The sequence below is a fragment of the Cebus imitator genome, unplaced genomic scaffold (assembly GCF_001604975.1).
Source record: "Cebus imitator isolate Cc_AM_T3 unplaced genomic scaffold, Cebus_imitator-1.0 Scaffold85, whole genome shotgun sequence".
Taxonomy (NCBI): Eukaryota; Metazoa; Chordata; class Mammalia; order Primates; family Cebidae; genus Cebus; species Cebus imitator.
This window is the reverse complement of record NW_016107400.1, coordinates 3,874,477-3,891,923: the sequence shown is the minus strand read 5'-3', so window position 1 is coordinate 3,891,923 and position 17,447 is coordinate 3,874,477. Positions and strand designations below refer to the sequence as shown.

The 17,447-nt window shown below is 43.0% G+C and overlaps 1 protein-coding gene across 5 annotated transcripts in view; it reads left to right on the top strand.

The window, feature by feature from the left end:
• DCUN1D3 (defective in cullin neddylation 1 domain containing 3) overlaps positions 1–15,024 on the top strand; it is a 46,421-nt gene extending 31,397 nt beyond the window's left edge. For 4 of the 5 annotated variants that reach the window (XM_017534336.2, XM_037740569.1, XM_017534333.2 and 1 more), the window contains 2 exons: positions 7,604–8,139; positions 9,605–15,024. In XM_017534336.2, coding sequence (XP_017389825.1) covers positions 7,709–8,139; positions 9,605–10,088 — 915 coding nt within the window. In that variant the 5' untranslated portion in view covers positions 7,604–7,708 and the 3' untranslated portion in view covers positions 10,089–15,024. Of the gene's footprint in view, positions 1–1,981; positions 3,910–7,603; positions 8,140–9,604 lie in introns of those variants that run through there. The other variant, XM_037740568.1, reaches the window with a different exon arrangement.
• The last annotated feature ends 2,423 nt before the right edge of the window (positions 15,025–17,447 follow it).

Below are 17,447 nucleotides of genomic sequence, written 5' to 3'. Positions count from 1 at the left end.
CTTGGAAAGACTAACCCAGACCCCTCACTTTAATGTTGGGTCACAGAAACTCAGAGAGGTTAAGTGACTTGCTTGAGAGCACACGTTGTTCAGGGGGATTCCAAACCAGAATCAAAGGCTTCCTGTGGGTGTACTCTGTTCCTATTGACTTGGTTCCTCAGGAACATACTTAGGCGCTGATAGAATGTTGGACATTTTCTTCTTGGGGCATCGGTACCTCCTTAGGGGTAGGGGTATATCCTAGCACACATCATAGCAGAGAACAGTAGTGAGACCAGTGATGGAAAGTGGCCAGTTTAGAGTCAGACTGCCTGGATTTGAACCCTTCTCCTCCACAGATTGACTATGTGACCCCAGGCCACCTCCCTTAAGCTCTATTCACTTCCTCCCTCTGTAAAATGAAGATTATATTATTTTCCTTATAGAATCATGGATTAAACATGAAAATTCATGTCAATAGATATATGTAATTTATTTTATTTTTTATTTTTTGATCTTGTTCCCATTTTGAAAACCTTACTAATATAATTATTTTTATAATATTGTTATTAATATACATTAATGACATGAGCCAACCGTGTCAGCCCTCTCCCTCCTTCCTTTCATATCATGCTTATAGACATTTAAGGACCAGAATAAGACCTGCCTTCTCTCTGAAACTTCCCCATGGAAAGTCTGGCAGACTTGTTTTATTTTCCAGTCTTACTGCTTAGTAGTTAAGAGACCTGTTTCCTAATCTATCAAAGCTGCAACAGCTCATTTCTTGAGGTTGCTGTGAGGTTTGAAGGTGATGATGAATGTGAAGCATGTAGCCCCAGGCTCCACAGATGCTGATTTCACTTCCTCAGTCCCTCTCCCCCTTTCTTTCTGTTAGAGTAGTTCACACTTCTGTCTTCTTCTCCTGTCTGCATTTGCACAGTCTCAGTGTGGGTTTGCCCTCTGTGGTGGTTCTCTTCTATAAGAGGCAGTTGAGGTTAAGCCCCTAGAAGACAGGGACTTGCCCGGTTGTCATTTCATGATCTGCCAAGGAGTTAGAAGCAATTTCCTGATCCCTCTTTGGAGCTAGAGCAACACAGGGACTACGGCCTCTGGGATTGCCCTTTGGGCCCAGCAGTGGCCGCTCCAGGCCTAGGGCCAGGCAGCCAGCCAAGCCCATCCCCAGGAACAGCGGCCAGTGCCAGCACAGAGGAGGAAAGAGTCTGGAGGCTGATGTGCAGAGGAGGGAGGGAGAGCCGGAGCAGCTGGGCTGAGACTGAGGGAGAGAAGCTGGAGGCTGATTTTGGTCCAGCAGAAGCTAGGCAGAACTGCTGTCTTTGGTCTTTCAGGTAAACACTCAAAGCTCTAAGTAGAAAAGAAAAAAAGCCTAGAAGTAGGTTTCCCCAGTTTGTGGGGTTTTTTTCCCTTCTTTTTTCTGCCTTTTCTTTGTCCGTATCCCTCCTTGTCTTTGGCTCCATTCAACCCATTTGTGCCCCTTGCTGAATCAGGAGAATGATCACTTACTGTGAGCAGACCTGAATCGCCATGGGAGATCTGGGCTGGCTCCTGCAAAGAACACCATTCTAGGAGAAGTGAGACTTGATTCTGTCACCAACGTTGTGACAATAATCATAACTATTATAGAAGGCTAATACTTACCAACCAAATGCTTTCTGTGAGTCAGGTATTGAGCAGAGCATTTACATGCATTATTTCGTTTATTTTGCCCAATAGTGCTTTGAGGTACAGCTGCCCCGTTTTAAAGTTCCATGCGGACAGTTCCAGTTCTTTGGTGAGATTGCCATGGCAATGGCAATGCTTTGTCCTGGTTTGTCTGAGCTCATCCGTTTCATCACTGCGCTCCTGTTTCCTCCATTCCTAGATAGGCTCCTTGACCTTGGTGTGTCTCCATTCGTTTAGTTTCCTGTAAAATGGGGGTAATTGCTTCACAGAGATATGTTTGTATATAGCTTTCATAACGTACTAACAAATACAAAATGATATTCATGAATACTAATGCTCTGTTGCTGCTGGAAACTTGGCGCCAGGTGTCCAGATTGTGCTGAGGCTGACCACTTCAGAGGTGGCAGTGATAAGAGAAGAGGACCAACTGGGAAGACAGTCCATTAAATTAGCAACTGCATAGAAATCTAGACGTCCTTTCTTCTGTAGATCTACAGAGCTGGGACCAAGTGGAGAGGGGAAGGAGTTTGGAACTGGCTGAAAGCCTGCTCCAGGTTAGGGTCGGGGCGTGACCAGCAATTCAGTGTCCATTGGGCAGAGCAGATTCTCCGCTTGATTTTATTCAGGATCAATCACAAGGAAATCCTGTGTTGCGGAGAGTCCGATCCTACAAGCATTTCTGGGTAGTGGTGTATTTGAGTAGGATCAGTACTGTGGTAAGAGAATCGGTTTTGGAACAAGCCCTGGGCCAGTGACTCAGTGCAGGGGTAGGAAGTCCTGGTTGCGCCTGTGGAATCTGAGGCCTGGAGCCCATTGTTCGGAGGGGATAAGTTGGGACTTCTAACAGGCTAACCAGATGCTACTGGGCTGCTACTACTAGTAGTACAGTAACAGCTGTTATATCAAGTGTTTTCTCTGAAGCCTTGTACCTTTTATCTGCATTTCCTCACTGAATTCTTTCAAGAGCTCCATCAGGCAGATACCATTTTGCAGATTGTGGAAATTCAGGCTCCCATTAGGGTCAAACAATTAGCCAGTGGTGCAGTTGGCCTTCCTTTTCAGAGCTGGAGCTTTTAACCGTGCTGGTGGACTAAAACATCACAGGTTTAGGGCATCTGGACTAATTCTAGTTTCCACATCTGGTAGGGTTGAGCCCAGGCACGTGGTGCCTGCCTGGATCGTGGCAGAAGGGCTGTGCTGGGGAGAGGGTAGTGAGTAGGAGATCCTTCTTGAGCACCAAGCACAGACGTGTGTTCTCTCTCCAGTGGCTGATGGTGAGATTTGCTGCTCTGGGGTTGCTGTGGTGTCATTCCTGAACTTGGGGCCTATCTGTTGTGTTTTCTCTCTAGGTGCTGTGCTGTGGGTGGGCTCAGCAATCTAGCCTAGGGGTAAATGTCATGGTTTCTTGAGCCAGACATGTGATCTTGGGTAATTTATTTTCCTCAGCCTCAGTTTCCTTGTTTTTAAATGGGGTTATGATGAGTATATGTGAGTTCATGTCCCTAAAATTGCTCAGCATAGTGCCTGGCACCGTATCAAGTGCTCAATAATTGATGACTGCTATTATTAGCTGTTAGCCATCAGCTAGTGAGTCTAGGGGAGACCTTCAACTTTAAAACACTTGAAGTACTGCCAGCCTGGGCCACGGGGCTGGGCACTGTGATTGAACCTGAGGAAAGCTCTGGGAGAGCAAAAGTATTTTCCCAGAGAAGGGGGTAGACACAGAAAAAGGTAGACCATTGGGCAGTAATCAGAGTAATCAGGGGACCATACTCATCAGATCTAGAGATATTTTCTTCTGGCTTTAGACCACCACTCGCCTCAACACTCAGTGGAATGGGGGCATTTCAAAGACAGGGACCGGAATGGAAGAAGGATCCAACTTTTTGGCATTTGCTGATTGATCATCTGTTGGAACTGATTTTCTTCTCCTTTTTTTCATCTGCTGGGCATGTTAAAAGCTTTCAGGTTTCAGCTGGTTCTGCTGTGTCAGGCAATCAAAAGATGCTCTTTCATGGAGGGGCAGTTGGCTAAATGGGATTAGGGCCTCTTTGAGAGCCCCATCTGTTCTGTCCCTACCTGAAGGCCTTGGCACCAGGATTTGGAGGAAGCTGCTATGATGAAGCATCTGCCCAGTGGGGGCAGGGTGAATGGCCTGGGGTAGGTGGGTCAGATGGAGGCCAGGAAATCCTCTTATCTCACTGGGTGCCCATTCCTCCCTCAGCAGCAGGAGCTGAGCAGCAAACACTGGTGAGTCAGCGTGCCTGGGAATTAAGAGTTGCCAGTCTGTGAGCATGTGGGGTTTGTGTAAGTTTGGGCCTTTTGTTTCTTTCAGCATTCTAGTCTTTAGAAACACAAATCTGGAAACCAGGCCCTCCACATGGTACAGTCCTTGTTTTGAGATAATTCAGCTCGCACAGTTGCCTTCCTTGTACCATGGTCTTCCAAGAATTAACCCCTTGCCATTTGAAATTGTAATGAGTTGTACTTATGGCTTACTAGCTGTAGTCTTAAAGCATAAAAAAGTCTTCTAAAAAACTTACTTAGGTGGTTACTTTCCATAGCATAAGCCCTTCTAAGAGCTTCAGTGTCTAAGATGCCTAAGTAAAACTACTACAGGTCTTTGAGGACATGTTTGGACATGTCTTTTTGTCATTTTTCTCTTTGAGATTGGAGAATGGGACAGGCCTTGATATGATACTCTCTAATAACTACAGGAATGATTGTGCTCTTCATTTTAAACTTACTGTATAATCAGAGCTTATCCTCAGAGAGAATTCCTCTTGAAGACAATCCCCAATTTATCCAGGCACTATTTGGAGGAAGCCAAGTATTTTAGGTAAAGTTTAAACCTCCAGCCGTTCATAAAAAACACCCTTTTGTCCCACTGCCTGTTCTCTAAGATCATTCAGTTTGGATCATAGAGGTCCATGAAATCTCCCTTGAACCGGGGAGGCCTGGGTGACTGACGTCGACTTTTATTTAATGTCTGTTTCCTACTGCATTTGTGGCTCCTGGTCCACGCTTCATTAACAACATAATATCAGTGGCTGCCATTATTATAGCAGTTGGCAAAGTTTTATAAATACTAAATTGTATATGGATTTTCCAACAAACCAGTTGAAGGTAGGAATATGAGTCCTGAGTAGACAGAGTCATCTTGGAGAAATCATCTCACCTCTGGCAAAATGTCTAGCAATTTGTTTAAAAAACACTTTAAAATTATATAAATAATTAATAAGCCACCGTGATGAATTTGTTATGTATCAGTGCAAACTTTTCTTTTTCATCTAGCAGGTATCCTACCATTTAGATATTGTAGTTGAGTAAATCAGTTCTTTTATTTTTCTTTTCTCAATTTTTTTCAGTTTTTTGTTTTTTTTCCTGAATATTTTGAACATTTATTTATTTATTTATTTATGGTGAACTTTTTTTAATTCTCATTTTAGGTTTGGGGGTACATGTTAAGGTTTGTTACATAGGTAAACATGTCATGGGGGTTTGTTGTACTTACTATTTCATCATCCAGGTATTAAGCCCAGAACACAGTAATTGTCTTTTCTGTTCCTCTCCCTCCTTCCACCCTCCCCCATCAGGTAGAACCCAGTGTCTGTCATTTCCTTCTTTGTGTTCATAAGTTCTCATCATTTAGCTTCCACTTTTTAAGTGAGAACATGTGCTATTTGGTTTTCTGTCCCTGTGTTAGTCTGATGAGGATCATAGCCTCCAGCTACATCCATGCTCCCACAAAAGACATGACCTGGTTCTTTTTTATGGCTACATAACATTCCATGGTGTATATATACTGCATTTTCTTTATCTAATCTGTCATTGATGGGCATTTAGGTTGATTCTACATCTTTGCTATTGTGAATAGTGCTACAGTGAATGTTCACATGTGTGTGTCTTTATGGCAGAATGGCTTTTATTTGTCTGAGTATATACCCAATAATGAGATTGCTACGTCGAATGATAATTCTGCTTTTAGCTCTTTGAGGAATCATCATACTCCTTTCCATAGTGGTTGAAGTAATTTACACTCCCACCAGCAGTGTATAAGTGTTCCCTTTTCTCTACAACCTTACCAGCACCTGTTACTTTTTTTAACTTTTAATAATAGCCATTCTGACTGGTGTGAGATTGTATTTCATTGTGGTTTTGATTTGCATTTCTCTAATGATCAGTGATACTGAGCTTCTTTTGCTATGCTTGTTGGTCACATGTATGTCTTTTTTTGAGAAGTGTCTATTCATGTACTTTGCCCACTTTTTAATGGGGTTGTTTTTCTCTTGTAAATTTAAGTTCCTTATAGATAATGGATATTAGACCTTTGTCAGATGCATAGTTTGCAGATTTCTTCTCCCAATCTGTAGGATGTCTATTTACTCTCTTGACAGTTTCTTTTGCTATGCAGAAGCTCTTAAGTTTAATTGTTATAGATCTCACTTGTCAATTTTTGCTTTTGTTGCTATTGCTTTTGGTATCTTTGTTATGAAATCTTTGCCTGGTTCTGTGTCAAGGATGATATTGCCTAGGTTATCTTCTAAGGTTTTTATAGTTTGGGGTTTTACATTTAAGTCTTCAATCCATCTTGAGTTGATTTTTGTATATGGTGTGAGGAATGGGTCCAGCCTCAGTCTTCTGCATATGGCTATCTGGTTATCCCAGCACCAATTATTGAATAGGGAGTCTTTCTCCCCATTGCTTGTTTTTGTCAGCTTTGTTGAAGATCAGATGGTTATAGATGTGCAGCCTTATTTTTGGGCTCTCCATTCTGCTCTATTGGTCTGTGTGCCTGTTTTTGTACCAGTAATTTTTTCAATTTTTTTACACAGGGTCTTACCCTGTCACCCAGGCTGCAGTGGAGTGGCGCTATCCCAGCTCACTGCAGCTGTGACCTGGGCTCAGTTGATCCTCCCACCGTAGCCTCCTTTGTAGCTGGGACTTCAGGCGTGCGTCACCACACCTGGCTAATTTTTTTCTATTTTTCATAGAGATGGGCTCTTGCTATGTCTCTCAGGCTGGTCATGAACTCGTGAACTTAAGCTATCTGCCCACCTGCCTTGGCCTCCCAAAATGTTGGGATTACAGGCATGAGCCACTGCACCCAGCCCCAGTCCTTCTTTTTAGAAGTGGAGACATGCTTCTTTGGACAACTCAGCCCATAGGCCCTACAGGACAATCACATTTTTTGTGAACTTGGCTTCCATTCTAAATACAGCCTTGCTGAGGACATGGGGGAGAAAAAGAAGCTCCTTGGTTGGGAAACTTGGTTTGGAGTACCGGCTTGGTGGATGGTTTCTATAGGTGGTTGGAGTAGGGCAAATAAAGGGCATTTCACCTACTGTGCCAGATAGGCCCAAAAAGGAATCTGGACAAATCAGAGGCAAATTTCACTTTGCTACTTGGCTTAGGCCCCTGCTTGTAGTCTTGACAACCTCGTCGTTAGGCCATTATGAGACTGTTGTTCTGAATATGGCCACCCCTCCTCCCTACTCATCCTACTTAAGATCTGAGAATGTTGGCATTAGGAACTAGAAGATGAACGCTTTCTTTGTGCCTTCTGGCTTAACCCAAGTCCAAATAACTTTTCTTACATGATGGCAAGTTGGCAAGACAGATTTCCTCTGGAATATTTCTGTCAAATTGTAGTCTTTGAAGCATTCTACATATGAATCAGCCTCTTTGAAACTGATTTTACCTTAAGAATTTTAGGAATTTCCCTCATTGGTTCTCCATATGTGCCCCAGCCACTGCGTCGCCAAGGTGAAGTTACAGAGCTGGCCTATGAAGGAGATGATGAACTTGGGGTCTCTCCCATGGTTCGTTGTTGGCTCATGGAAATAGACTGGTGAACCAGTGCACAGTCCCTAGAAGGTAGGGTATGGACCTACCTTCCCCATTTCCCCTGCCCAGAAGTGATGGCTTTCTAATTTCCTTCCAGGTTGGCTGGCTCCTCTGGCTGATGGCATGTTGAGGTACATGGGCCAGTGGCAGCGAGGGCATCCGATCCAAAGGGGGCCACTCTAGAGGCTGGGCCACCAGCACCATGGGCCAGTGTGTCACCAAGTGCAAGAATCCCTCATCGACTCTGGGCAGCAAGAATGGAGACCGTGACCCCAGCAACAAGTCACACAGCAGGCGGGGTGCAGGCCACCGTGAGGAGCAGGTACCACCCTGTGGCAAGCCAGGTGGAGATATCCTCGTCAATGGGACCAAGAAGGCCGAGGCTGCCACAGAGGCCTGCCAGCTCCCAATGTCCTCGGGAGATGCTGGGAGGGAGTCCAAGTCCAATGCCGAGGAGTCTTCCTTGCAGAGGTTGGAAGAACTGTTCAGGCGCTACAAGGATGAGCGGGAAGATGCAATTTTGGAGGAAGGGATGGAGCGCTTTTGCAATGACCTATGTGTTGATCCCACAGAATTTCGAGTGCTGCTCTTAGCTTGGAAGTTCCAGGCTGCAACCATGTGCAAATTTACCAGGTTAGTCACAAGTACTTTATGTCACCAGGTGAGCAAAGGAGGAAAGAGAACACTGTCGGGCAGTGGTGCCCAGCTAGGATAGGACTGGGTTGGCTTCATAGGGTTTTGGGTGAGTTTTTATTTTCCTGACTAGGTTCTCTAAAGCTTAAATGTTTTGAGCCAAGTCATGGTTATGATCCAGAGAAGCCCCTCTGGACTCTAGGGGTTTAAAATGTATCTACCTGGTTCTGCAGACCTACTGAATAGGAATCTCAGTGGGGAAGGCCCAAGCATTTGCATTCTGATAAAGATTCTTGTCTGGTTCTAATGTGGACCACATTTTTTTTTTTTCCAGAACAATGCCTTTGCCTGATTTGTAGGTCAAATTTCAGGCCTATCCTAGCATTATTAGGCAGCTTCTGAGTAACTGAGCACGGCTCATCTTTGCCTTAAATGAAGAATAAGCCAGGATGAGCCAGGTCGCCAAGTTGTCACTCAGCCCTACTGCTGTCTTGGACCTTTCTTTTCTTTTATTCCTTTATGTGTCAGTTCACTCACTCCATATTTATTGTATGCCCAGCATGTGGCAGGCACTGTGAGTGCCAATACAGTAAGTGCCTTTGGGATATGCCTCTCTGCCTCCATGAAGCCACTTGCCCTTTCTAGTTCTTAGCATATTGCCCGCCCTCAGCCAGGCCTGTGTGTAACAAGGTCAGTTGGCCCCAGTTACTAAGCATTAGCTGTGCATATTGTTCTAGTCATATGTCCCTATAAAATGTGGTTTGTAGAGCATGGGGTTATGAATAAGAACCAGCTTTGAGACCCAGCCGTACAATTTCTAGTTTGCATGCCCCCCACCCCAGACAGGTTACCCTCCAGACCTCAGAGGCAGGTACTGCAGTCCCTGAGAAGATGAGCAATGTGAGACCATGCTGAAAGGGTTGTATAGATGTTAAAAATACATACATAATTTTTGTTTTTTAACATTAGAATTTTGACCTCTGGTGGTAGAATTACCCAGGTTCAGAATCCTTGGCTCCAGAAGTCTCCCTTGGCAATCACTAAAAATATACCTCAAACAAACAACCCATAGAGAATCAGAAGGGAAGCAGGAAGCCTCCTCCTCTGGAAGCAGAAAGAATCCACAACTTAATTGCTATTGCAGAGAGGGAAACAAGGGAGGGAGCAGGAGACTTGATTTTAGCTTTGGGAAGATGAATGAATGAATAAATGAACCATTATCAGCTGCCCACCATGTGCCAGGCACTGTTAGCAGCAGAGTATTAATTTGTTTAGTCCTCACCAAAACCCTATGAAGGTGCTGTTTTTACCATTTGACAAATAAGGAAATAAGACTAATTAGTTGGAGGAGTTCAAATCCAGACCATCTGGCAGAAAGCCCTACTCTTAATTACTATGCTGTATTACCTCTCAGTAAATGGTATCGTTTGTAATTATTAATTGTACTTTCTTCTTTCTGTTGCAGGAAGGAGTTTTTTGATGGCTGCAAAGCAATAAGTGCAGACAGCATTGACGGAATCTGTGCACGGTTCCCTAGCCTCTTAACAGAAGCCAAACAAGAGGATAAATTCAAGGATCTCTACCGGTTTACATTTCAGTTTGGCCTGGACTCTGAAGAAGGGCAGCGGTCACTGCATCGGGAAATAGCCATTGCCCTGTGGAAACTAGTCTTTACCCAGAACAATCCTCCGGTATTGGACCAATGGCTAAACTTCCTAACAGAGAACCCCTCGGGGATCAAGGGCATCTCCAGGGACACTTGGAACATGTTCCTTAACTTCACTCAGGTGATTGGCCCTGACCTCAGCAACTATAGTGAAGATGAGGCCTGGCCAAGTCTCTTTGACACCTTTGTGGAGTGGGAAATGGAGCGAAGGAAAAGAGAAGGGGAAGGGAGAGGTGCACTCAGCTCAGGGCCCGAGGGCTTGTGTCCCGAGGAGCAGACTTAGTGGCTCTGTCCCAGGAGCAGCAGCAAGGATCTGCCCGCTGCCCTGCAGCCAACTGAGGAATTGGACCTTTTTGGAAATTACTGAAGATCCGGATATTTTCTACTTTACACCTTTCTCTGCCTTGTATCTGAAAGGGCTCTAAAATGCTGTATCATGTTTTAGGCACTTTCTTCATTTTTTGGTTATTTTGGTTATTTTTTGGGGGGGAGATCTCCCAAAATATTTGAACCTGGCTACATGTTGTGTATCTTTTTTTGAAGCCTTCAGATAGAATAAGCCTGCCATTTCTTGCACAAATTAGATTATTTTTGTGTGGGGGAGGGGTTAGAACAGGGAGGGGGGATGGGACTGTTAGGTTGAATTAACATTACAAAATGATACAGTGCCAGATCTCAGTTTTGCATATTGTTTTTCAGGGCAGGTCTGTACTGTGTGTAGTGCTGTTTACATGGTTGAATTTAGGTTGTAATAATTATTTTTAAAGATTTACACAGATTTGAATAGCAGTGTTAACTGTTAGCCACATTGCATTAATTACCAGGCAATTTAGAGCTCTTGGAGAGCCATGGCCAGCCAAGAGCATTTGTAGTCTGGTGACAACCCCCCTTTAAGCTAATTTATCCAGAACCCGTATTTCCCTCACTTCTTGCTCATTCCTTCTTTGACCTATTGCATTTCATGTTGAGTTTATCCATCAACATGCTGCACCTGTCAGTCAAGTGAGCATTTTTTAAGAACACGTTGTACTGAGAACCACTTAAGCATTGAATGCAGAGAAAGCAGTGCTACCTCAGTTTTGCTGGAAGTAGACTTCTTTGATAGTTTTCTTTCTTTGATGAAGTTTCTGTATTTTCATGTTGTAAGTGGAAATACTTTTTTTTGTTTGTTTGTTTCATTTGCCTTGGAGCCAAAGTTTCTGTTCCTGGTGGTCAGGAAACTGCCTGCCGGCCAGCTGACTTGAAGGAAAACTGTGGTATGGAGCTCTGCTTGAATTTTTTTTTTTTTTTTTTTTTTTTTTTTTTTTTTTTTTTTTTTTTTTTTTTTCAGTTTAGTTTTTTCTTTGAGTATCATCAGCTTACTTGTCTGGCAAGGGCAGAAGCCTGGGGTTGGCCTGAACTCTGCCAAACAAATATCAAAGTGTATTTAATAGTTAAATTTGTGCCCTTTCCCTTCTTGCTGCACCCATGTTGTCACTTAACCCCCAGGAGTTATTTATTATCTTTTTGTTAAAGTCAGGCTCAGTTGGGGTAATGTGATGACTATTTAGGTTTACATGACCCTCCTCTCCTTTCCCTACCCCTAAATATGTATATATACATATATAAAATATGTATATATTTTACCTATATAAAATATATATATATACACATATATGTATCTATATTCCTTTGTTTCTTTGCCTATTTAAACTGGCCATAAAAGAGGGAGCTGCCTTCAATATATAAAGTATAAGAGTGCCAGGGAATGCCATAATGGAGGCTTTTGGATCTGAATTTGGACCATTTTCACTAAAGAGGAGTTTGCTTAGCCCTTTCCTCACAAGAGGGAGGGCCTGGTTCCCCAGACTTCTCCACGCGCCCGCTCCATAAGGCCAGCTTTGGCCAGACTGCCACAGGGGCCTGAGGAGCTGACCTTGGTCCTACCCAGTTTCAGTTAGAGGGTCCTCCCATTATTTCTCCATTTAAAAAGTATGTCCTCAGAAAACTGTACTGGAAGGATGGGTGGCAGGAACTTGTATAGTTCAGCTTCCAACACTTTGGAACAGATTAAAAAGGGAATCTTTTAAATAAAAACTTATAAGAACATTTTATACTCTTGAGGTAATGAAACTTTGTCTATTAAACATTTGGAGGTTTCTGCCCTAACGAATACCCCTCTACCTCCCAGGAATGTTTCTCAGCCTGGGCAGGAATTGCATGATTTGAGTTCCATTGTGAGTAGCCTTACAGCTCTGGGCTCCCATCTTAAGGATTATTAAAGAGTTTTGGCAGTATTTTTCTAAAATTGGTATTGACAATAGGGAACATTCTTGGAATTTTTTTAAGCCTAAACCTGACAGTTCCTCTTTCAGAGGGGCAAATGGGAAACTTTAAGATCATCTACGGTACAGTATTGCCAGAAAGCTGAAGGGGGTCGGGCCATATGCCTGGCTTCTGCTCTAGCTAAATAAGAATCCTGAATAAGTCTCCAGGGGTCCCAGCAGGCTCTGTAGGATCCGCTGTAGCTGGGGTACCCAGACTGAGGTTTTAAAATGGCCGCTTTTTTATTGAGCCAGTTTGCAACTCATTTTTTCTGGTTCTGGACTGAGTAGTGGTTGACTGAGGGAAAAGGCAGGCTGCTCTTGGCCAGGTAAGGCCCTTTCCATCCCAGATCAGGGTGTATCAGAGAGACGCATGCAGAAGAGGGAGGCAGCCCAGGGCCCTGAATACTCTGGAGAAACTACGTTCCTTCCCCATCCTGTAAGAAGACATTCCGTGCATTAGGTATACTAGAGTGGGTGGATTTTGTTGTTTTTTTAAATTAACTATTTAGCTTCCTCATTCCCCCACCACAAAAGCCATTTAGTTATTTTTTTGGTTATATTAATCCATTTGCAAATGAGAAGCCAGAAAAGGGGGCAGTCAGGGAGGGACTTACAAGTTCCTTCCAAGTTTGAGTACTTTTTACTCGGCAAAGATTTCAAGCTTCTGCAGTAGCTCTGGGCCAATGCTTTCATGACAAGAAATGCAGTTTTTTCTGCAAAGGGATCCAAGGTGAGGTGTGTGTAGGGTTTGAAGTTATACTTCTGGGAAATTAAAAGCCTTGTTCCTTTCAACCTAGAAATAGGTTTGCCACTTAATGAGTGAGCAGTAAGTCTGTGTAAGAGACCGAATGCGTGCCCCTCAGGTAAGCTAGTACACTCCTTGCTTAGCAATATAACATTAGGGTGATGTGGAGAGGGTCAGGATGTGGATGCCACTTTGGAAATTCGCAACATCTGAGGGTGACAACTGTTGGGAAATAAGAACTTGGTTTTGACAAATGGCTTTGTCTGTGAGCTTCTGTGATGTTTCTTTAGCAATTTATTAGAAAGTTGGTATGAGATGACGTGCTGCTTCATTGCATGTGCTTTCCCCGATCCTTGCCAAATCCGAATGTATCATTCTAATCCCACATCCTATAAGAGCCTTTGCTGTGTTTCAGCTGGTTGTCTCAGCAGGTGAAGTGCTGCCCACCTGTGGGAGTTGGGCCCAGGAACCCATGTCTGCCCTTCTGATAAGGGAAGACGGATCTAGAGCTGGGCGAAGATCTAAATTTTAACCAAACCTCCAGGCCCAGGAAAATAACAATTGAAAATGCACAAGACAGTGTTTTCAATATTAAACTTCCTAAGGAAGGCACAAACTAGTCTTTTGGAAAGGAAGAAAGGATTAAGCCACAGAGTATTAGTCTTTGAAGCAGTATTGATCTCCAGGGGCTGGTGCCAAAATTTAGTCTCGAATGCTGGAGGCTGTAGGATATGGGACCTCATAGTACACTTGACGGCCTCATATACTGTATACCCTGCCAAATTGTACTAAGCAGTGGTGGAAAGTTACTGGGGTAAGAACTTGTCTACAAGTTTGCAAACCAAAACAGAGCTTTTAGGTTGGTGCAACAGTAAGGCAGAAACCACAATTACTTTTACACTATTTAGGAGTGTTTGGTTTGCCGTATTCCAAATGAGGTCTTCAGTGTAGCAAAGCCCAAAAGTTAGATTCAATTATGCAATTATAAAGTAAGGCATGGAAAGAAACTGCTGCTAGGTTTTTGTTGCTTTTTACTTGACTGCTTTGCTATTTTTCTTCTCTCATGTTTGGTTGGCTATGACTTGAGCATCTTGGTAACTGACAAAGGTCTTCCTTGGGGGACTTGAACATCTTGGTAAATGACAGGTCTTCCTTGGAGGACTCCAGCAGTATCTTGTTTAAACAGCTGAAAGGACTGTTAAGGCTGTTGAATTGTGTTAATTGGGACTCACTGAGGAAATGCGACATTGGTCCTCCTCTTCATTCCACAGTGTGTTTTCTGATCATATAAAGGAGGTTCCCATCCACCCCCCCTTCAGTTTATTCTCATGGTAAGCTGTAATTACATATCCAGTTTAAACTGGACTGGAACTGCATGTTGGTGAGGATCAGCAGGAGTTTTCCCCCTTTTCAAAAGACAAAATAGATTCTTGAGCACTGGTTCCAGAAGCAAAATAGTTTAAATAGCTTTGCATAACCATTGGTTTCTGCTTCTGATTCAGGTGCTGGGCATTATGTTGTCCCTATTCTTCTTGGAAACCCAGCCTATCTCATACATACCTACTTCCACCACCCATCTAACTTCCCTGCTCCTTTCAACACAAATCTTGGATATTGCCAAAGGAAGCCATTCAGCAGCTGCTGCGGTTTTTTATCCCCACTGACATGCAAACATTTGCTCTGGGAGAAGTGTTTTCCCTCTGACCCCGCTCCCCAGCCCTGTCTGTGATTAATTGCTCTTACCTGTTGCACTAATGAATATGATTCGTTTTTGTTGTTTTTTTTTGTTTTTGTTTTTTGACTCTAGGTTTTAAAGGGGGAATGTAAAGCAATAGGCAAATGGGGCTTAGATGAATTGGTCCCACAGATATACCCTGCCTTAAGCCGCTGAGGTGATGAGTCCACTGCTCATGTGACCCTCCACCTTTGTGAATCCCTCTTGGTTTGTGACCAGTGTGTCTATTTGTTGAGGTTGTACAAACTTGACAAAAGTTAATACTTTTGTTTGTATTTGCTGCACTGTTGCACTCTCCAAATGGCCCCTTGAGTATTTTTATTGACTTGTTACACACATTTTTGTCTTTGATGTCTACATTTTTCCTTTAATGTTTTTTATTTGGAAGGTTACCTGCTGTTGGATTTAATAAATTTGTTTACTTGATTATTGATATTTCTAAAAAAAAAGAAAAAAAAAGGTGACTTTATTCTGGGGCAAAATTTACCCACTGGGAGCTTCTGCCAACATGATATTCAGTAACAATTTTTATTCTTTGAAAAATAATCCAGATAAGTATAGGATTCTCAGACTCCAAACATGAGTGTTGACCTCCCACATACCAAACTTAATAGAGTGGCTTTTAGGGGTCTCAGTGCTTAGAGGCAATGAGAAAGTAAGTCTTCACAGAGCCACTGCCTAAATAGTCTTACCCTAGCAACTGATGTGAATTCTCATGAGGAATAAAAAGTGAAGTTGAGTACTGTATTAAATGCGTGATCCCTAGATTTAACAGTATCGCAGTGAGTAAGGCAAAGGAAACAAGCTGTGTCTAGCTTTAACTGTCGAGTGCCACTGCTATCTGACCTTTGGCAAGTTAGTGAACCTCTAAGTTTCCTTTTACTTATCTGTAAAATTTTAAAAAAGCCCTTGCTTCCATCAGAGCGTTTAAAAGCGTTGATAAAGTCCCTAAGACACATAAGTGCTCAAACATTACAAACTCTTTTAAGGTTCTCCAAAGGAATGTTAGGTGAGTGATGCAGAGAAACCAGAAAATAGGAGAGGGGGGTTAGCACGGTCATACATGATCTTTCATTAAGTCACAGTTCCTCTGTGCCAAACTGGGGATGGGGGAAGAAGCTCAGATCCCTGGGAATTCTCATCTGCCTCTTAACACTCTACACGCATGATTAGACCACTTACGACCCTTAGCTTCCTTCCATTGTATGTTCTGTCTAGTTATTGTTTACATTCAGGAAAGCTCTTGACTGGCCATCTTATACATTTCTTTCATGGAGGCCCTGATGGCCTCCCCGAAGATTGCCAGCCTCATGTTGGTACCTTGTAAAAGTAAGTATGGTGGTGGGAGTAGATGTTCTTTTTCTTTTCAGTTGCAAAGGCTCTGGAATTCATGTATATATTCTCTAATTAGGGAGAGGTTTCTGTGATTTTGTCAGTGAACTAGAATTCTTTATTTTCTCTTCCTCCCTCATTACTTAGGATAGGACCAGGTAGGGGCTGGAAGGAAATCTAAGGGGTAACGTTTTCCTCACTTAAAAAGTATACCTCCTTTGAAAACAGACTAATGCAGTTAATCGGAAGAAAAACAGGAAAAAAAAAGTATACCTCGAAAGCATTCCCCAGTTGGCTCTTGTGCTTGTTTCTTCTATGCTTTGGCATTTCTGAGTTACAGAGCCCACCAGAGCGTTACAAACGGGTTTGGAGAATAAAGTTGAAGGTTACTGATTTGGGGGCTTGTATAGAGCCTGGGCTATTCAAAGTGCTGTCACAGGCTGTATAGATTATATACAGCTGAAATCCAATTTTCAATTCGATGATGGGCAAACAACTTCACTTAGTTACCAGATGAACTTAACTGCATGTGGAATGCTTTGTAGCAAGAAAGGTGCACTGAAAGTAGTGCTGAAGGTCTGAGGAGTATGGAAGAGCTGCAATACTGGCTTCTTCCCTCCTTTCAAATCCAGTTGCTGAAGCACATGGCTAGGTTGGCTCTGGAAGTCATCCTTCTAGCTGAGTTTTGACGTAGGTCAAAAAGGGTTAGTCTGCCTGATAAGATTAGGGAGCTTGCCTAACCTCTCCATTTCCCTTCCTTTATGTTGACTTCTGAGGATGCCCTATCTGAAAACCATAAGGCTCCTACCTGAGTTTAACATTCTGTTCAGTGTTCTGGCCCTTATCCCGTCTCTTGACTCAGGTGCTGAAAAAGTCCTGGTGGAATGTAGCAGCACCAGTGCAGTCAGCAGCAAAGCATCTTAACTCTACAGTGTTTTGTAATCCATGCTGATGGGGACTCTCCATGGGCCCTGTGCTTATCTGGGGTGGTGCTGCTAAAACTGTTAGTATATTATAGAGCTACACAATAGTGTGGAACCACTACATGAACAAGACAGAAGAAAACATGTATACTGGCCTTAGTATACACATGGACTTATATGATAAAGGAGCATCCTCCTTTATTGGGTAAGTAAAGATAGGTAATTGGGTAAACTTACCTAAATATTTGGGAGAAAGTTATTATATGCCAAAATAAGATCCAAGAAAAATAAGGCTATGAAGTATAGAAATTAAATCATTAGAAATACATAAACTTGTCATTGTATCCAGAGATCTGTCAGGACTTTTTTTTTTTTTTTTTTGGACAGAAGCAGACAGAAGCAGTCAGGACTTTCTAAGCATAAAAGCAAATAGAAGAAATCACAAAAGACTAAACATAAAATGATGTACCTTAAAAAGCAAACTGCCAGGCACGGTGGCTCACGCCTGTAATCCCAGCACTTTGGGAGGCTAAGGCAGGCGGATCACATGAGGTCAGGAATTCGAGACCATCCTGGCCAACGTGGTGAAGCCCTGTCTCTA